At 50.2% G+C, this 21076-nt stretch overlaps 1 protein-coding gene across 1 annotated transcript in view; it reads left to right on the top strand.

Moving 5' to 3' along the window:
- The window catches only part of ADCY5 (adenylate cyclase 5), a 142292-nt gene that overhangs the window by 77495 nt on the left and 43721 nt on the right, over positions 1-21076 (top strand). Inside the window, exons 2-3 of the mRNA XM_077767618.1 lie at positions 7969-8118; positions 11311-11432. Coding sequence (XP_077623744.1) covers positions 7969-8118; positions 11311-11432 — 272 coding nt within the window. The remainder of the gene's footprint in view (positions 1-7968; positions 8119-11310; positions 11433-21076) is intronic.

The raw sequence follows: 21076 nt of genomic DNA, 5'->3' as shown, positions 1-21076 counted from the left end.
CTCCGTCACCACATCTGGTTCCTTGGGGTCTTCTGATTCCTTACCTCTGCCCCTGCCGCCGGCACCAGATGCGCCCTGAGAACCACAGTGCAGGAGGCCAGCGACACGTCCAGAACAGAAGCCATGCAAAGTAGCGAATTGCGAGGGGGTTGTCTCCAACTCATTTCCTCCATTTCTGTTCATTCCTCATTCCTCTTTGCCTTGCGCCTTCCCCAGGATTGGCGAGTAGCAGGCCTATAGCAGCGGACGGGGGAGCCCCCTGAAAAGTCAGGGAGGCAGTAATGTTTGCGGTGCTGGAGGCCCGTAGCGGGGATTTCTTTCAGCCTCCGCGAGGAGGCGCTGCGCAAACCGCCGAGCGCCGTAACTTCACCCTGGGCCAAATCAAACCTGCAGCCTGCAGTAGGCGAAGAGATTGGATTTCCGAAAGTGCTGGGGTTTTAGAAAAACCGCCACCACTGCCGCCAGAGTTGTGAATATTCATAGGCATCTGCCCTGGGTTTCCACGCAGAGAGTAGAATTCCAGACGTTCCCCTCCAGCGGGGTTTCTCCTGGTGTGGTCCGGGACCGCCTGGACCCAGCGCATCTGCTGGGCTGGTTTTAAAAGCAGATGCTGAGGCGAATCCCAGGGCTGAAGTCTGCTGTATTGTCAGGTCCCCTTGTTACTGTACCTGCTGCAGGTGTACACACGCACACTCGTGCATATGTTCCGTGTGGTTAGCTGTGTCCCTCGAGGTCCATGCAAGGGAAACCAACAAACCCTTAATTAGGCCTGGCTTACCGGCTGTTCTGAATGATACCTGTTACCATTTACTAATTAAATATTTTACATAAGGACAAGGTTTATACTTTTACTGTGTCTGCAAGGAGCTCAATAATCAAAAATTGTTTTTAGTGGAGAAGAGAGCCAGTCAGCCTTTGGACCCATGTGCTCAAGATGTGAGATCAGGTTTAAACTACACACTCCTTCCTAGAAGAAGGCTGTAAGCAGAATTCCGTTAGATTTCACTGAGGCCTCCTCTACATTCATAATACTAGTGTCTGTACAGGGGCATTAGTGTCTATGAGAACTGGGGAGTGGATTTCTGCTTTTTTGGTGAGTGGTGTGTGTTTGTAACAAACATTGATCTCTTACTTTTTCACTCTAGGGTGAAATGCCATAATCATCCTTCCCAATGACTTGGCTCAAGACCCTGTGTCACACCCCAGCACCCTGTCACTGCTCACAAAACCTATTTTGTGTTTAGTGAGTGAGAAAGAGAAACACTGAGACACACTAAGCTGAGCAAAGCCATTTGGACCCCTATTGGGTTACTGGGCCTCATTTTACCTGGATTTGCACCGTCTGTTGCTACTGGCCTTCTGGCTGCAAGAGGAGTCAGATTACAGCAGGAGAGACCAGGGGGATTAGTGCGGAGATGTTCCAGGGGCCAGTTGATAATTACCTTGGGGGTCATGACCTGAAATAGACTCTGGCCCCTCTTTCTGGCCTCAGAGAGAGGGAAGGCTGCTCTTTTCTCTGTTTGGCTGGCTTTCCCATTCTCTTTTTTAGTCCCTCCTGCATCTTACTCCTGTTATTTTTTTGTTTTTAAGTATAATTTACAAGCAGTAGAATCCACCTCTTCCTGTATACAGGTGTGTGGGTTTGACAAAGGCATAAAGATGTGTAACCACGAATACAATCATGATCGGGAAGAGTTCCATCCCCCGGAAGGGTTTCCTCCTGCTGCCCCTTTTAGTCAGCCTCTCCCTCTGGCCCCTGGCAACCACCGGTCTGCTTTCAGTCCCTTACGGTTTTGCCTTTCCCAGAGTGCCATGTAAATGGAATCGTATGGCTGGTTGAGTGTGGCTTCTTTCACTCAGTAGAATGTATTTGAGACTCTACACTGTTGTGTGTTATCACTAAATCGCTCCATTTTATAGATGAATAATACTCCATAAACATTCCCGCTTAGGTCTTTCTGTGAGCAAAATGCTTCATTTCATTTGGGCAAACACCTAGGAGTGAGGTTGGTGGCCATATGGCAAGTATGTGTTTAACTTCATGAGAAATGCCAAACTCTTTTTTATTTTATTTTATATAGAGAGTACAAGTGGGGGAGAGGGACTGAGAAAGAGACGGGGGGAGGAGAGAGAGCCCGATGCCGGGCTTGATCCCATGACCCTGAGTGGAANAGGAGGTTGCCCTGCTTTCTTACCAGTGCCAGTACTGGCAGTTTTTTTTTTCTTTTTAAATTTTATTTTAGCCATTCTAATAGTGTTTAGTAGTATCTCATTGTTCTTTTTAAATTTGCATTTCCCTGATGGCTAATGATCAAATTTTTGAGCATCTTTCCATGTACTCATTTGTCATCTTTATATCTTCTTTGGCAAATTGTCTATTCCGATCTTTTGCTCTTTTAAAAAGTGGGTTATTTTCTGATTGTTGACTTTTGAGAGTTCTTTATGAATTCTGGGTACAAATCTTTTTATCAGACGTGATTTACAAATAATTCCTCCTGGTCTGTGGCTTGTCTTTTCATTATCTTAACAGTGTGTTTAGAAACCCAGTGTTTTTTGGATGACCTCTAATTTTTCAATTTATCATTTCGTTTCTTTTATGGATCATGATTTTGCTGTTGCATCTGAGAAATCTTTGCCTAACCTGAAGTCCTGTGTTTTCTTGTGGAAGTTTAACAGTTTCTGGTTTGCATTTGGGCCTACAAACCATTTAGGGTAAATTTTGATGTATTTTGTGAGGTCTGAGTCAGGCATATGGATAGCCAGTTGTTCCGGCACCATTTGCTGAAAAGATTATCCTTTCTTTATTTAGTTGCCTTTATATATTTGTAAAAAAATAAAAGTATTATATATGATTTGCAGATATTTTCTTCCATTTGCTGGGTTGTCTTTTTAGTTTCTTGATGGTGCCTTTTAAAGAGCAAAAGGCTTTAATTTTGATCAAGTGTAATTGATCTTTAAAAAAATTTTTTTTAATGTTTATTCTTTTTTGAGAGACAGAGACAGAGCGTGAGCAGGGGAGGGGCAGAGAGAGAGGGAGACACAGAATCCAAAGCAGGCTCCGGGCTCTGAACTGTCAGCATAGAGCCCAACACAGGGCTCAAACTTGGAGTGGGGAGATCATGACCTGAGCCGAAGTCAGGTACTCAACCGACAGAGCCACCCAGGCACCTGCTCTTTGTTTTGTTTTTTTTTTCTTGGTCATCTGTGCTTTTGGGGTCATGACTAAGAAATCATTGTCTAATCCCAAGTCATGAGGATTTACTTTTATGTTTTCTTTGAGTTTTATAGCTATAGCTCTTACATTGAGGTCTCTGATCTACTTTGAGTTAATTTTGTATACGGTATGAGGTAGGGGATCCAACTTCAGTATTTTACATGTGGATATCAAGTTATCCGAGCATCATTTGCTGAAAAAAATAGTCTTTCCCCACTGAATTGTCTTGGTGTCCTTGTCAAGTATCAACTAACCATAAATGTAAGGGTTTATTTATAGACTCCCAATTTTATTCCACTGATCTGTATTTCTGTCCTTATGTCAGTACTGCAATACCTTAATTACTGTAGCTTTAGAGTAAGTCTTGCAGTTGAGTAGTGGGAGTCTTCCAACCGGTACATCTTTCTCAAAATTATTTTGGCTATTCTAGTTGCTTTGATTTTCCATATAAATTATTGACTCAGCTTGTTAATTTGTTAATATCTAAAAAAAGTCTTGCTTGGATCTTGATTATGATCGTGTTGCATCTATACAACATTTTGGGTAGAATTGACATCTGAACAGTAATGAGTTTTCCAATATGTGAACATGGTATATCTCTCCATTAATTCAGGTCTTTTTGATTTCTTTCATCAGTGATTTATAGTTTTCAGTGAACAGGTATGCATGTTTTTGTTAGGTTAGTCCATAAATATTTCAAAGCTTTCGTGATATTTAAACAATACTTCAAAAGATTTCATGTCTGATTGTCCATTGCTTGCATACAGAAATGCAGGTGCTTTTCATATATTGATCTGGTATCCTGTGATCTTGTATCTTTATATTTCTAAACTTGCTTATTCTGGTAGGTGTTTTGTAGAATTTGAGCGGGGGGGGACTTTCTATATTCACAATCATGTCATCTACAAATATAGACAGTTTTATTTCTTCCTTTCCAATCTGTATGCCTTTTTCCTGTCTTTTTCCTGTCCTATTGCATGGTCTAGAACATCCAGTACAGCGCTGAATAAGAATGATGAAAGGACACTACCTTGCTTTGTTCCTGGTCTTAGCAGGAAACATTCAGTCTTTCACTATTAAGTATGATGTTAGCTATACATTTTTGTATATGCCATTGATCAGATTGAGAACTGTCTCTTCCATTCCTAATTTTTTAACATTTATTTATTTTTGAGAAAGAGAGAGACAGAGTGTGAGCAGAAGAGGAGCAGAGAGAGAGAGGGAGACACCAAATCTGAAGCAGGCTCTAGGCTGCGATCTGTCACCACAGAGCCCAATGTGAGGCTCAAACTCAAGAACCATGAGATCATGACCTGAGCTGAAGTTGGACACTAAACTGACTGAGCCATCCAGGCGTCTGAGTTTTTATTTTTTTCTTTTTAAATTTTTTAATGTTTGTTTATTTTTGAGAGAGAGGGAAGGAGAATACGAGTTGGGAAGGGGCAGAGAGAGAGGGAGACACAGAATCTGAAGCAGGCTCCAGGCTCTGAGTTGTCAGCAGGGAGCTTGATGTGGGGCTTAAACCCATGAACTGTGAGATCATGACCTGAGTCGAAGTTGGACACTTAACTAACAGAGCCACCCAGGTGCCCTGAGTTTTTATTTTTAAATCGTGCATTGATGTTGAACTTTTTCCATATGATTTTTTGGCAACTACTGAAATAACCATATTTTTTTCTATTTAGTCTGTTAATATGATGAATTACATTGATTTTTTTTAATGTTTATTTTTGAGAGAGAGCACAATCGGGTAAGGACAGGGAAGGGGACAGAGGATTTGAAGCAGGCTCTGAGTTGAAATCAGCAAGCCCATTGTGGGGTTTGAACTCACAAACTGGGAGATCATGACCTGAGCCAGAGTCAGACACTCAACCGACTGAGCCACCTACATTAATTTTTTTCAAAGTTGAACCGGCCTTTAATTCCTGGAATAAACCGCACTTGGCCATGTTGCATTATTATGATACAATTTCCTGTCTGAGGGCGGCTTCTCATCTTCTCCTTCCCAGTTTTCCCTTTCTCCTGTTTTTAGTCATCTGGTACCTTCCTTTCCTTTCAAAAAGATACCCCCTAACTAGAACATTCTCCAGCATTCCCTGAATATCGTGCCTTCAGCCTTCACCTCCTCATTTCATTGTCTTTCCTTATCTCTCTGTCAGTGGTCCCCAGTGACTTCCTGGAGGTGCGTCTTCAGGGTTTTCCTTCAGAGTCACTTGCCTTGGTTACTGCTGTAGGCCACGGTCTATTTCTTCCTGAACCTTATCGCCCTGGTCTTAGGGGCTCCTTCTTCTGAGTCTGCTCTGTCTTGCCTGACTCCCAGCCTCATATAAATCTTTGGGCTTCTGTGCCAGCCTCCTGGCCTGTCTCCCACTCCCTGCATTACTTTTACCCTTGATGGGTAGAAGTTTTTTTTTTTTAAGTTTATTTTGAGAGAGAGAGCATGAGCGCGGGAGGAGCAGAGAGAGAGAGAGAGAGAGAGAGAGAGAGAGAGAGAATCCTGAGCAGGCTCTTCACCTGAACCCATGAACCTTAGCTAAAGTCAAGAGTCAGACCCTGGACCGAGTGAGCCAGCCTGGCGCCCCCTGGTGCTGCTGTTTCCTTCAGGGTCCTTCATGCTCCTGTTCTGTAAGGATGGTGCTGGGCCTCCTCAGCCTGTCACTCAGATGCCTCTTAAGTCTGGTTGTGGTCTGCCTTTCCAGCTCCGTCTTCACTCTGTGGACTTCTCCTCAGGATCAGAAAGCCTGGATTATTTATTCGAGGCCCCCGAGTACCTCACAAACATGAGTTTTGTGGATACTCTTTCCAGGGATGCCCTTTCCCATGTCTGCCAGACTCCCCAGCTCTGTCCCTCACCCCAGGCCAGTGTGCCCTGGCCTGCCCAGAGGTTCTCCTCTGCTCCCCCTCCCCCGCCGTGTTCCCCTTGTCTCCCCCTTGCTTAGTGTGTGGCAGTTTCTGCTTCCTCTCACTGGTTCTTTGTCAGTCTTGACCGCTCATCTCTTCACCTGGATTGTAAGCTTCTGGAGAGCGGGGGTTTCTTTCCTTGTGACAAGCAGGTTGTGTTTTTCTCTGCCCTGTTTTTACATGAAATGACAATGGTAGGATTCTGAGGTGGATGGGTTTGGGATGGGGTTTGGGGGAGTTGTGAGTCATCATAAGAGTTGGTGGAGCTGGTAATCTGAGTTTGCCCTTTCCCTGAAGGCACATCCAGGAAGCATCTGGAAGGTATCCAGGAGGTGGTTGAGGGGAGCTTATAACACCCTTCAGCCAGGAAACCAAAATTTATTGTGCAGCCAAGGGAAGAGCAGGACTTTGAGACAGGAAAGAGAAAGTCTCTTTCCGTTCATGGATTGGGACAGTCCTGGTATAGGATGTCTCCAGGGAAACCGGGCACCACATCCCGCATGGAGCCCACATGGCCTCCAGGCTTAAGCTGGCTGAGGACGCTGGGATGGGGAAAGCCTTCAGGTGGAATGCAGACCTGAGTCAAGGACAGGGCTTCTAGGATCCAGTGACAAAGAGGACCCTGGAAGAAGAGTGGGAGGGGGTGGGGGGCAGCTGTCTACCAGGCCACTGCCAGGCAGCTGAAGTCCCAGAGGGCTTCAGGAACTACAGTGGAAGGTTTGAGAGCCAATCCAGGTTCCCTTCTCTCATTGAAACTAAGAATTAAGTTTTTCAAGGGAGAGATGGAGTCCTAGAAACCTGAGCATCTTTGCAGGACTTCTGTCCTGTGTGGCCTGAGGCCAGGGCAGGACCGGGATCAGTTTACCCAGATATCCCAGGAGCTACACCTGCCAAGAAAAAGTTAGTCTCAACAGCACCTCTGCCAGAATCTGAAATGTGCTGTGTAAACTTGCTTTCATGGGGTGTGTAGTGTATGTTTTGCTTTCCCTTCGCTTTTCAGTAAATAGTCCTTTCCAAAGAATTCCAACCTTGTCTCTGCGACCGGAGGGGCAGTAGTATTTTTCCACACACACGTCTCAGTCAGCACGGAGAAGGACATTAGTGAGGAGCAGAGGAAGATGGTGGATGCTCTCCAGCCACTCTGGTGGAGTCGTCAGAGGGCTTTGGTGCTGGTGCCGAGAAGGAATGGAAGCCTAGGAAGAGGAGATGAGACCCGCTGTTGACACTGATCCCTACTGGCCCGGGACCTTATCCTTCTCTCATTTCCCACCGGATTTAGCACAGTGCTGGGTATCTCATGGGTAGCCAGCAAGTGCTTGCTTCATTGCAGTTGATCCCTGGGGAATAATAAGCTAATATAAAAATAATAATAAGCTAAGGTTTCTCTGCCAAAGGGTGGCCCTTTGTCCTGTGCTGGACTTTATCACATTTTCAAAAACTGAAATCTTGCAATGCTTATGGAACCTTCTTCGCAATGCCCCTGCCACCACCCCCCCCCAACACAGAGCTCCATCACAGCATCACCAGTACCCCCCAACCTTTTCAGCTCTGGAGCTGTGGACACATTCAGTATGATTATTCAGAGACTCAGTTCCTTAGGGCCATAATGGGTCACAGGCCAGTGAAGCTTTGGCCTTTGAGGAAGTCAGAGAGCCTGACCTATTATACTTGGCTACTCCCTGTGGTCAGCCATGGGTGGGTGTCCTTGGCATTGGTTTGCTCACAGCTAGGTGTGTGTTTGTGAATGTGGAGCTGGGGCTCCGTGCTTGGGGGCTGGAGGGTCAGGGTTGGGGTTCCAGTGACTGGGTGGAGCTCCAGGCCTGAGCTCAGTGTCTTCATCTCTCCCTCTGCAGCTTGTCTCCAATGTCCTCATTTTCTCCTGCACCAACATCGTGGGTGTCTGCACCCACTACCCGGCTGAGGTCTCCCAGAGACAGGCCTTCCAGGAAACCCGGGAGTGCATCCAGGCACGGCTCCACTCGCAACGGGAGAACCAGCAACAGGTGAGTGAGGCCCTCTTTCCTTGCGTGGCTACAGGGAGCAGAGGCCCAGGACCTGCCTTACCCCGCTCAGCTCCGTGTTGCTGCCCAGCCCCGCCTTCCTGGGCAGGGACCCAGCCAGAAGGGAATGTTTTCCCTGGAGGGAGCCTAGCATTTCTAGCTCTGTGGGCATGTTTCCGGGAGGCTTTGGAGAAGGAGCTCACCCCCAGCCGTTGCCCACTGCCTCCTCAGTGCTCCCCTGTGGACTGCAAAGAAGCCACAGGCCCAGGCTCCACCCCTCCCCAGTGCTGATGAGTTGGAGTGGTGAGAGAGCGTCAGCATTCCCACCAGGGATTCAGGTGCTCCCCGATGAGAGAGGGGAGGAGGGGTAGCTGTCAGCCCCTGGGACGCCCTTGCTAGGCGCTTCCTCTGTGCTGAGTTCTGGCGTTTGGTTGGTTCAGAGAAAGGATGATGGTTCTGTCTCACCCTAAACCTCATCCTCGGAGAACTTTGGGAGGGAAGTAAGCCACTCACGTGGGCCACAGACTCCCAGGACTTCCCCCAGTGACCACTGGGGCAGAAGGTCCTGCCCCTGTGTACTCTCTGGGGTAAGGGCAGGGCAAGGACTGAGGGCTGGCCAGCATTCCCCTCCCGGCTGCCTGGCATCCTGTTTGGGGTTCGGGACCATTGTGTCATCTCCTGCGTGTGAACCAGACAAGGTCTCCGGACTCTGGGACACAATGGAGCTGAATAGTTGGCAGACAGGAGCCCCGGAGATGGGGCCGTGTGACCTCTGAGGAACGTGTGGGCAGGTCACCAGGGTGAGAGGGCCCCCACTAGACTTGTAGCAGTTGTAGCTCTTAGAGATGGTTACTCTGAAGCGGGTTCTCCTCTCTCCTTATGTTCGCGTCTACCCAGCAAACTGCATGGAGTCCTGCTGCCTTTGAGCAGGCAGATAAGGGAGACAAAGGCCTAGACAGCAGGAGTCCCATGCAGCCGCCTCGCGGGCACAGGCCACATGCTGTGGACGTCCCAGGTGCCCTGTGACCCCAGTGTGAGGGGGTCTCTGACTCCGTCTGGATGCATCCTGAGGAGTTAATGGCACAGGCTGGCCATATGCGGATGGCTGAGCAAGGGGGTGACGCTCTGCAGTGTCTCTCTGGCACCATTCCTCCCCACCCCCGCCCGTCGCCGCCTGTCCCTGCTTCCCGGCCAGCCCTGCCGCTGTGGCCATTGTGTCCTGCCAGGTCCCTGGCTCATGCTGTCCAGTCAGAGGCCTGGCTTGCCCCAGGCATTCTTTTGGCCCTGTCTGAACTCCTGGTCCAGCTCTTGAATGAGACCCATGCTCAGCAGCGTCCCGGAGTCCCCCAGCGCCTTGCCCTGGCAAGCTTGCTGCACCTCTGCAACGTACTGGAGGCACCTCCGTCCCCGGCGGCCCTCTCTCTCATCCCCCCTCCAGGCCCTGGCATCTCTTGCCGGAGATCCTTCCCCTTTTGTGTTAGGGAGTGTCCCTTCTCACTCCTGGACCTTGTCCCTTCTCCCGTAAAATGAGTATTTTACAGCTCATCACAGTTTACTTGCACTAGCCCTGGATGGGCTGGACATTCCAGTAAATCCAGGGGGACTTGGGGGAGAAAATCTATTTGCTTTACCATTTTCTGAGCCAAGATGCCAGGGAGGGGAGGCATACTTACTGGGGATGGGCACACCTGGGGACTGTGGCTCTCGGGCCTCCCCCTGCCCTGGGGTCAAGCCTTGGGGGAGCCTCCTCAGTGCCGCCTGATAATGGGACACAGAACTGTTTCCCCTCACCACCACCCGCAACCTTCCTGACCCTCAGCCCCAGCAGTGGTTATAGATGTAGGAAGATCTATCATGGATACAAACCGTATGTAGCACACTTTCTCCCAGCTGGCTTGTATTTCCACAGAATTGCCCTTTATTTTGTTTTTGTCACCAGTAACCATTTACTGAGAGTTCAGTAAATAGGAGGTGGCCCTCAGTGGCTATGTCCATGGATGCTCAGGGAGACCACGCTAACTCACTGGATTACCAGGCTTTTCTGAGGCTGCACGCCGGCTGTCAGCTGTGGAGCCGAGCACGACACAGCTCCATCCTTGGGGGCATCTCACTGCGTGCACTACGGGGAGACTCTGTTAACAGGCCACCGAAACACCGAGTGATCAGGGATTCTGCAGAGAGGCCCTGGATGGTGAGGGATGCTGCTGCCAGAGCCAGGAGCCCCCCACCCAGGGAAGTGGGAAAGCCTGAAGGAGGCCTCCCGGCCGTATGTGAGGCTGGTGAGGCTAGCTGAGGAGCTTGTGTGCAAAGGCAAGGAAACACCACCAGGAAGCTTCCCATGGTTTGCTGTATCTGGAGCAGAGTGCAGTTTTCAGTGCAGGGCGCTGGAAGCACGCAATGAGATGCCCCAAAGATGGAGCTGCGTTGTGCTCAGCTCCACAGCTGAGAGCCTGCGGGGAGGACACGGAAGGGAGGCCAAGTCCAGACCCTGTTAGGGCCCCATATGACCCTCCCCCGCACAGTGTGACCCTGGCCCCTCTCCCTGCTTCTCTCCCACCTCTTCTGTCAGTTTCTCAAAGTCAGTGTGATTTCCCCTCTCTTCTGCGTTACTCTCTGCTATGTGAAAATGGAACACCTCCCACCTCCTCCTTCTGGCCCCCATGAAGCCTTCTCTGACCACCCCATTGTCCTCGGCTCGAGTCAGGTACCCCCTGCTCAGTACCCCGCACCCCCCTGAGACTGGGAGCTTTGTGAAGGAGGAACCTTGCCTGTCTCACTCACAGTTACAACTCCTGGCCCCAGCATGATAGTTACTCAGTAAATATTTGAAGACTAATTGAATTAATTTCATTCAATACTCTCAACAACCCCATCCCTGTTTATAGATGAGGAACCTGAGGCTCAGAGAAGTTTGATCATTTGCATGAGGTCACACAGAGACAGGGGTAACATCCAGGATTTCAGGGGACTCAGTACTACAGGTTCACCAGGAGGGCTCTTTCCCAAGTACATGCAAAGAAAAACCATGAGGGAAACAGGGTTCAAGTATCCCTAGGGGCGTGACTCCAGCCCCACCCCCACGCAGGTGTTAGCTCTGTGGCTCTCAGGTGACCCGAGAGGTTTCCTAGGGCCTTGCGGGTGGGGGCCCAGGCAGGTGCAAGAAACTGTGACGAAAGCACGTGCTTCCCTTCCCAGGAGCGGCTCCTGCTGTCTGTTCTGCCCCGTCATGTTGCCATGGAGATGAAAGCAGACATCAATGCCAAGCAGGAGGATATGATGTTCCATAAGATTTACATCCAGAAACATGACAACGTGAGGTAGGAATGAGGCTGGGGGGAGCGGGTGGGGTGGGAGGACTGAACCCCCCAGGGAGACAACATCCCTACTCCCTCCCCTTCAAGGGAGCACAGCTCAACAGGGTGGTCTGCGCCTTTGGGATGTGTGTTGTCTGGGGCGCCCCAGCGGCACCACACCCTCTGGGTTGGTGAAGTGAATTATTATCGGGGGATTGGAGGTGAAGCTGCAGGGAAAAGATATAGAAGGAAGGAGGAGAAAGGAGAAAGCAGTAACACCAGCTCTCGGGGAAATTCCTCACCTAACAAGGGAGACAGAAAGCAGACTTAGGACCCAAAGGTCACTATCATCATCTCAACCTTCATCACCATCTAGCAGCTTCCATGCCTTCTACGCCAGGCACTGAACCAGGCATTACCGACCTATTGCTAATCATCCTGACCATGCAGCAAGGTGGGGACCCTTATCAGCATCCCTCATTTAAAGACTTAGCTCTGAATGGCTAAGACCCTCACCCAGGGTCACTCGTAGGAGAGGTAAAGCTGGGGTGTCTAGGTTGGCCTGCCCCAAAGCCCATGCCCCTTTTACTGCACATTTGCCACTTCTCTAGACAGAAGCTGCTGACAGCAGAGACGTGCAAACAGATGTAGACTAATAGAGTGCAAAATCTGCTTATGAGTTCCATGGGGACATGAAGTGATACGGTGGTCTTCATCCAGCATGGCTTCCTGGAGAGCCCAGTAATCCTCCCACATGGCCAGAAAAGGAGCTGCTGTGTTTGCCTTCGGGAGAGTTACTTTCTCCTTGGGCAGGTTTTCCTGGGCCCCACAAATCTTCTCAGACTGGTGTAGAGGGAACCTTTTGAGGCTTGGGCTGAGTTTTCATAAAGGGATTAAATGGAATAATATGAATTATTGTGTATGCGCGCGCACACACACACACACAAATATACTTCATTCAAGGTGAGGCCGATGGCCACAGGGGTGGGGAGGGCACTGTTTTCATGTAAAAATTGTCAGAAGTTCAGGCAGAATTTCCCAGTTCCCAAGTGTGCTCTGGAGTACAAGACCGTTGTTCCTGCCTGTGTATCCCATATCCATCTCCCAAAACAGACTCTAAGCTTTTGGGAGTAAGAGGTACCTGAACAACACTTTGTCCTCATTTTGGGGGTACCCCAACCCCCCGGAAGCCCACCCATGCTCCACTGTCAGGTAGGGAGAGCATAGCCAGCGGCAGTAAGAAGGCTGCTCTTGGCCGAGTCCCCACATCCGCCCAGGAAGTGTCCCAAAACTCAGAGAGACAAGTGGGGCCCAGGACTTGGTAGGTCGTGCTGACATGCCCGTCTCCCACTTCTCATGCCCGTCTCTGACCCCACAAGGTAGAACAATTGGTAACAACAGTAGTTATACTTGTGTAGTGCCTTCTTTAACCCACACACTGTTCTGAATGCTTCCCTTTATTCATGGAGTCCTCACAATAAATTAAAGAGGTTGGTGCTATTATTGTCTCCATTTTGTAGGAAACTGAGGCACAGAGATTAGTTTGTCTAAGATCGCAGAGCTGGTTAATTAAGACAACTGCCCCCAGAAAGCTTTTTGGTATCAGAGTTCTTACCTAGCCTGACTAGGGGTCTTTTATATGCCTAGGAGAAAGGAGTGTGTATGAGGATTTGTGGGAAGGGGTTGGGGAGCCCCCAAGCCAGGGGAAGACTCAGAAGAGAGAGAGGAAGGAGGTTTGGCTTTTTGCGTGCGTGTGTGTGTGTGTGTGTGTATGTGAGAGAGAGACAGAGAGACAGAGACAGAGACACAGAGAGGGGAGAGGGAGAGAAATGGAGGGAGACTGACTGAGGACTCACCAGGAGCCTTTTCTGTGTGATAGAAACCCCTGAAATTTGGGGGGGACTCTATGACACATAAAGAAAGAGCCTTCCTTATTGGAATAAATCCCAGAAGCCCAAAGTTCAGATGGGAAGGAGTAACCTGCCTACTGCTTCCAGCACATATGAAGCCCTAAGCTCCCCTTTTCTGGGATTTTCTCTCCTGGTCCTATCTTCACCACCTCCCTGGCCCTGACATTATTCCAAACACAGCCTGGACAAAAGGTGCTTTTCTTGACTGTTCTCAGTGCAGCAGCACTTTCAGCAGATTCCACTCAAATATAAGGTAGAACACAAAGGGAATGAGGGAAATTTACTGCTCAGAAACAGTTTGGCGTTGAAGGCAGAGATTCTCAGCCTGGCTTGGCTAACACATCCGGCCACCTCTGTGTCTCTGCCCAGCACCTTGACCACTCGTCTCCCCTTCTAGTTGCTTTGGGCCCCTATCCCTCCAGCACGGGGGTTTGGTCAGAGGGGCTGACTCACGCCTCTTCCACCACCACAAGGAGTGGCCCACCCCTGGGGTGACGTCTCCCTCACTCTTCCGCTCCTACAGAGACTTGACTTTCGGTGGGTAAAAGAACAGTAGTGTAGGGCCACCTGGGTAGCTCAGTCGCTTGAGTGTCCAGCTTTGGTTCAGGTCATGATCTCACATCTCGTGAATTCAAGCCCCGTATCAGGCTTACATCTGTCTGTGCAGAGCCTGCTTCACATTCTCTGTCCTCTCTCTCTGGCCCTCTGCCACTCACATGTGTGCACACACTCTGTCTCCTTCTTTCTCTCTCTCAAAAATAAATAAACATTGAAAAAAAATAGTACTCTAATCACAAGTGGCCAAGGTGTCTGTGACCATGTGGCAGGAATCCAACCTCCAGCCACAATGGAGGTATTTCTGTTTTAGGACGTGTGGAGGATCAATGACAGCAATCAGGAAAGAGATAAAAAGAGAGAAATATCAAGCTGCTGCCCTTTTTATAGGGACAGACATAATTCTGAGTCTGAAGTTGCCAGGCTAGCTGTGGCTGGTATCCATCCGAGGCAGCCACAAGCAATCATATGCAAATATCTCGCTGGAGCCCCATTCCTTGCTCCATTAGCAGCTCTGGCTGCAGCCCTTGATGGAAACACACTGCACGCTTAGTCTCTCTTTTGGGTTGAACCTTTGACTCGGGTTGGGGGTTGAGTAGTAGGTGGAGGGTGACATCATAGTGTGAAAGGACACTTTGGGGCTGTGCTCATGGTGCAGTGATTAGGCTTGGGGTTAGGCAGCCCTGCGTGTCATCCGAGCCCTGCTGTTTCTTGGCCATGTGACCACGGCACGTTATAGGCACTGATACTCTGAACATCAGTCTCCTCCTCTGCAGGATAGGGCAGGAAGAATACTTACTTAGGGCTGTGAAAAGCAGATGAAACCGTGAGGAAAGCGCTTAGTGCCGTGTCTGGCACAGGACATGTGTTCAGTAATTGGGAACAGCTATTATTGTTGTTACTGCTATTATTATGATTATTATCGCACTTCTATCAACAAAGAAAGGCCTGGGGATTCTCTAGCTGGAGAGTGGAAGGGTGATGAGTCACATTTGTCAATTCTCTGCGGAGTTGTAATATTTAGATAGGGTGATGACATGCTGCTCTCTAGCCCCTCCGAGAGCAAGGCCACAAGAAAAATAAATCAACCCTGCGGTGTGACAGGCTGGGCCTGGATCTACGGAAGGGGAAGAGACTAATAGGTGGGGAGAGTTTGGCCTGGGCAGGAAGGGGTGACAACAGGCCCCTGCTGCTCTCTGTGGCCTCACCCTTTCCCGGCTCCCAACAGAACACTTGCTTCTGGGGATCACCGGGAGGCTGTTGGGTGCTTTGGTGCTGGCTATGCATTGAGGCAGGCCAGAGGCCAAGGAGCCCTTGGAGACCCCCTCTCTGGAGCCCCCAGCCTTGCTCATCTGATGTGTTAGTGATGGATGGAGATGTATTAACTGCTCTGGCTGGACAGGTCACTTGGGACTGGAGCCCATTGCTGAGGTGTCAGACCTGTGGCTTGAGAGCCCTCGCCATCCTCTCCTCCCAGATGCCTGCCTCTCTTGCAGGCGGCAGAGGGGGGCTGTGCCGTCATGGGACAAAGGCCTCCAGCCCATGCCAGCAGAGGCAGCTCTGGGCTGGGGGCTCCCAGTGTTCTGCCTTGGAGGAGGGGCAGGAAGATTGGAGGGAAGGGTGAGCCCTAGAAGCTCTAGCAGAGGAAGGCACATCCCCGCGGGTCCCAGTGAGTGTACAGATGCTGCCAGAGCCCAGGTGCCACCAGATTACCCTTGCCAAGAGGTCACCGTTGTGAAGCAAGATGAGAGGTCCATGTTGAGCAGCCTGGGTCACACCCCGCTCTGCCACTTAATGGCTATGGGAACTTGGGTAAGTCACCTAACCCGAGCCTGTGTTTCCTCGTCTGTAACGGGAATAGTGGTGTCCCCTCACTCATCTATTCAGGGGATGTTTTCCTCTGCTTCCATGGGACCACCAGCTGCACTCACAGACACTTAGCTATGAGGCTGGGAATGCAGTGGGAATTAAGAGGGACCCTTCTCTGATTTTGGCAAGCTCACTTTCCATCCAGGAAGACATGCACTACACAGCGGATTAATTAGTAAACTGGGAGTGTATCACCTGAGGAATAGGGGTAGGGCTTTGCACTCTTGAAGGGTATACATATTACAAAACTTACTGCTCAATTATTCTGTCATGATAGAAGCCACAAAGGAACAGAGCTTGTAAGATGGGGGCCTAGGACTCACTCCTTGCGGGGATGGCCCTGGCCAGGCCCCCTACCCAGGAGGTAGCTGTAGACTGTTCATCCTATGGAGGTGAAGCAGGCTACCAGACACAAGTCAAGGTCAGGTAACCAATACCCTATATGTTTCAAGGATCAGGGCACACCTGCAGGATTCTGAAGGGCACTGAAGGATTCTCCACTTCCATAAGGGTCGCCATTGAATGAGGACAGCTCCATGCCTGCATGACCTGTCCTTACGCTGGAGCCCTTAGGTTTTAAAGGTTGTAGATGGTGGGAGGGCCAGAGAGCATTCCAGACTGTAATCTTTACCAGCTCCTCCCCGGGGCGCTGGTCCTCAGCTGAGGTAACATGTTCCTCACCTGGCCTGTCTGGACCTTGGGAGGGGTTCTGGATGGAGTGTGGGGGTCTTGGCTAATTGGCTTGAATCACAGCCTCATCCTCACAGGCCTGGTCAGAATAGCTGCTAGCCCAGGGGTGAAAATGAGGTGACGCCCATCCCTGCACAGTGGGGGTGTGGCGAGGCCTGGGGAAGGCTGCCCTCTTCTCACTTCCCCTCCTCTCCTTTCTCTCCTCAGCCTCTCCTGAACCTCCCCCTTTTAAGGTTATCCTCTCCTCTCCGTCTGCTTCAAGGACTTGGCTGTGTTCCCCAGGTCACTCTGGTGTCTGGCTCAGCTGCAGCGTGGCTCTGAATTATAATGGCCTCGCGACAGCGTCCGCGATGCTCAGATACCTGTGGGTGGATTGTGCACCCTGTGGGCAGAGAGGGAAAATGTTTACCTCCAGTCGTATTCCCAGCAGCCGACCACATGAGGGATGGTTCCGTAAACACCTAGCATTCCTGTCTCCAACCTGATATTAAGAAAAGTATTCTGAGCTCTACGCCATACCAGTTATAGACAGAAGTGGCCTTTATATTATTATCTCATTCATTCCATATTGCTGGGCTGCCACTCTTTGCCAGGCGTGACTAGGAGTAGATAGAAAAGATACCACGCTTGCCCCTCGGGGACTGTGCAGGCCTCACTGGTGAGGTCGGGCTGAGCCCCGTGCTGTGAGAACAGCAGCCTCAGAACGCAGCTGGCGTCGTGGGGGAAGCCACTGGGGTTGGGTCTTTTCTTTTTAATTAACTAAGTAATTAATTATTTTACTTGTGATAAAATATACATAGTATAAAATTACCATTTTAACCATTCACATTGTTGTGCAAATCACCACCGCCTTCTATCCCTGGAACTTGTTTTCATCTCACAAGACCGAAACTCCATACCTGTTAAACAACAGCTCCTCACACCTCCCTCACCTGGCCCCTGACAAACACCACTCTACCTTCTGCCTGTGAATTTGGCTCCTCTAGGGTCCTTATTTAAGTGGGATCATTCAGTATCTGTTCTTTTGTGACCAGTTTATGTCGCTCAGCATGATGTATTCAAGGTTCAGGTATGTTGTAGCATGTATCAGATTTTCCGTTCTTTAAAAAAAATTTTTTTTTAATATTTATTTTGTTTTTGAGAGAGAAACAGAGTGCAAGCAAGGGAGGCTCAGAGAGAGAGGGAGACACAGAATGAGAAGCAGGCTCCTGGCTCCGAGCTGTCAGCACAGAGCCTGATGTGGGGCTCAAGCTCATGAACTGCCAGGTCATGACCTGAGCTGAAGTCAGACGTTTAACTGACTGAGCCACCCACGTGCCCCAGATTTTCTGTCCTTTTTGAGGCTAAATGATATTCCACTGCACGTATGTGCCACATTTTGTTTATCCATCCATTTGTTGTTGGACACTTGGGTTGCTTCAACCTTTTGGCGGTTGTGAATGATGCTGCTATGGTGTGCAAATACCTACTTGAGTCCCTGCTTTCAGTTCTTCTGGGTGAGTATCTAGAAGTAAAATTATTATATCATATGGCATGTAATCCGATTTTTAATTTTTTTTAGAGAGAGAGAGAGAATCTTAAGCAGGCTCCACACCCAGCTTGGAGCCTGATAAGGGGCTCTATCTCACAACTGTGAGATCATGACCTGACCCAAAATCAAGAGCTGGATGCTTAACCATCAAAGCCACCCAGGTGCTCTCTATTTTTAATTTTTTAAGGAAGCCCATACTATTTCCTGTAGAGGTTTACCCTCTGGCCTTTCCACCAGCAGTGTATAAGGGCTCTAGTCTCTTCACTTTCTTGCGTGGAGTCAGGTCTTCACGACAGACCTAAGTTAGTCCTTGGACACAGAATGGGGATCAGTGGGCAATGGAGCCAGCGGCCAGCAAGGACTTATTATTTTAGCTCTTTGGACTCAAAATTGGGGGCCCTGGGGTAGGTAGGAAGGGAGAGAAGTTAGGGTGAAGAAGCACTGTTGAACGTGTCAGGCTATGTGTCTGAAATTCTGTTTCTTGTAAGAAATCAGAATAAGAAAGGTATCAGAGAAATCATGAAGATGGAAGGGTTAGAATCAGATCCTAGAAGAACAGAATTTGTTTTCAACCTCTTTTATTATATAAAGGATGTATGTTCTTTGTGGACAAATTAGGAATCAACAGTATAAGAAGACAATAGAAAACACCATATTCTCATCACTGAGTGGTCACTGACTACTACTTGGTCTTGGTGTGTCCCCTCCCCTTCTTGGGCCTCTCCTTTGAGACCCATTTCCCCAGCTCTCACAAGGCTTTGTGAACAGAGTCCGTTGTTAGGCAGAAATAACATCAAGGGGTCAGGGGATAGAATGGGGTCTGCAGGGCTCCCCAAGGCTGGCAACATGGATTCCAAGACATAAATCAACCACAGACCCTCTGGTGCCGATCCTGACAGGCCAGTCGCCAGGCCCTTCCAGTTTCTGAAGGAAAGTGTCCATTTCTGTGAGAGTGGAGAGGGCATGGCTGTCCCTGGGTGGATTGCCCTGTTGGTAGAGTCTGTGCAGATGTCCAATATTCAGCATCCTCTCATTGGCCTTTCCCCTTTTGCCTCTCCCAGCCTGTCCCGCAGGGGATGGTCCACATGCCCTTCTCGAATTGTTTTTGCACCGCCCCTTGGAAAATGCCAGAATGCCTCCATTCTCAGCCAGATGTTGATACGACCACACCACACTGACCGTGCTGCTCACCTAATGCTTGCGAGTGACCCATCGCTCCTCCTTTAACTTACAAGGGGCATGGATTCGAGAGACTCCCCAGGTTATATAGCTTGGAGCAAATGGGAGGCGTGCTGCAGCGGGTAGACCCCCGGCCTGTAGCTGGGTCTTCGCAGGCTACACTGCTGGGGCCCCCAGGGCACTTCTGCCCTGCTTCCCTAAGACCCTTAGCCCCTGCTAGACCCAGCGTCTTGGGAGTTGGGCTGAGACCTACCCATCCTCCTTTCCTTACTCAGTAGACAGTTTGCCTCTAGCATCTCTTGAGTCCCCTCTGCACGCAGGGCCGCGGACTGCAGATCAGAGCAGCAGGTTCTTAGCGTGGCCTCCCACCCAGACCACTGCGAGAACTCGGCATCTGGGCGTCCCACACGCTGCTGGGTGTGCTTCTGCTCAGGAGTGGGATCAGACTCCAACATCTTCATCAGGTCATGGCTCCTGTTGGTGCAAGAGGGAGCGGGAGTGAGGAAATGTGCTTAGCCAAAAATATGTGTGGAAGAGCTGAGCCGGCCTGCAACAGAACGCTGAAGGGCCTATTGAGGTAATTGGGCTGAAGTGGCTGCCTGCTCTTGCGCCTGGAGACAGGCAACCGCGAGTGACGGATGGCAGACAATTAGGGAGGAGCGCGCTGCCAGAGCCGGCGACCCTGTTTCCGCGCACCCACCGCAAGGGCCTGATCGCCTTGCCCAGACAAGCGCTCAAGTGGGAGCTGATCAATGAACCAGGACCGGGCTGTATGTCTGCGCCCGGTGGGACTGTAAAACGGCCTTTAGGATCACCAAGGAGCACATCAGGAAACCTTGGCCAGTAGAACGGTCTGTGGTTGGGCCGACCTCAAAAACAGAGGAGCTTCCAGAGTGACAGCTGCTGAGTAGAATCCTCCCCCGAGGCAGCAGAGGAGGGTGACTTTGCCTTTGACAGGAGGTGGGGGGAACGTGGAGGAGGCAGAATTTCCATAAATGTTCAGAGTTGGGACCTCGGAGACCCCGTCCTAAACCTCTGCACAAGGGAGGGGCCTGCTCCGAGCTGCTCCTCTCCAGCAGGTGGCTCACCACCCACTCGTCAGCCCGCAGCCTGCCCCCCTGACGCCTCAGCAGCTCTCGAAAGCCCCAGGAGGGGCCATGAAGAGTAGGTCCCCGCAGGCTGGAGGGAGGCGCTTGCTTTCTCAGCCCCCTGCAGGCCCCTCACACTGACATTGTCGACGTTTCTGGTGCCTCCTGGCATGAACCGGGAAGCTGCTCATGGCCTCTGCATCCATTCTACCATTTATCCCGTGGATGTAGTTGGGGTGTCTGCTGGTGCCAGGCTCTGGGCTCCATGGGCTTCTGTCTCAGGTAACCTGCTTGGGACCCCAAGAGGCCCCATGGGGTCGAAGGAAGAGCTGCTGGAGTTACTGGTCTTGCCTCTTGCTTGCTTTGAAACTATGCATATTCTCTTCCATTCAACAGATCTGTATTAGGCACCATTATGGGTTGAATTGTGTCCCTCCTCAGGATATGTTGAAGTCCTAACCCCTGGTCCCTGTGAATGTGGCCTTATTTGGATAGAGGGCTTTTGCAGATGAAATCAGGTTAGGATGCTAGCATAGGGTAGGCCCCTAATCCAATATAAGCAGTGTCCTTATGAGAAGAGAAAACTGCCATGTAAAGACACAGATACACAAGGACAACACCGTGTGAGGACAGAGGCAGAGACTGGAACGACAGAGCTCCCGAGTCCCAGAATGCCGAGGATGGGCAGCTGCCGCCAGCAAGTAGGAAGAGGCAAGGAAGGGTCCTACCCAGGGTCTCAGAGGTAGGACAGCCCAGGTGATGGCTGGATTTCCGACCTCTAGCCTCCAGAACTGAGAAAACACATTTCTGTTGTTCCAAGGCACGCGGCTTGTAGTACTTTGCTGT

Source organism: Crocuta crocuta, unplaced genomic scaffold, assembly GCF_008692635.1.
Source record: "Crocuta crocuta isolate KB4526 unplaced genomic scaffold, BGI_CrCroc_1.0 scaffold45, whole genome shotgun sequence".
In the NCBI taxonomy this organism is placed as follows: domain Eukaryota; kingdom Metazoa; phylum Chordata; class Mammalia; order Carnivora; family Hyaenidae; genus Crocuta; species Crocuta crocuta.
Note: the sequence above shows the minus strand (reverse complement) of the source record. Positions and strands in the feature narration are given on the sequence as shown.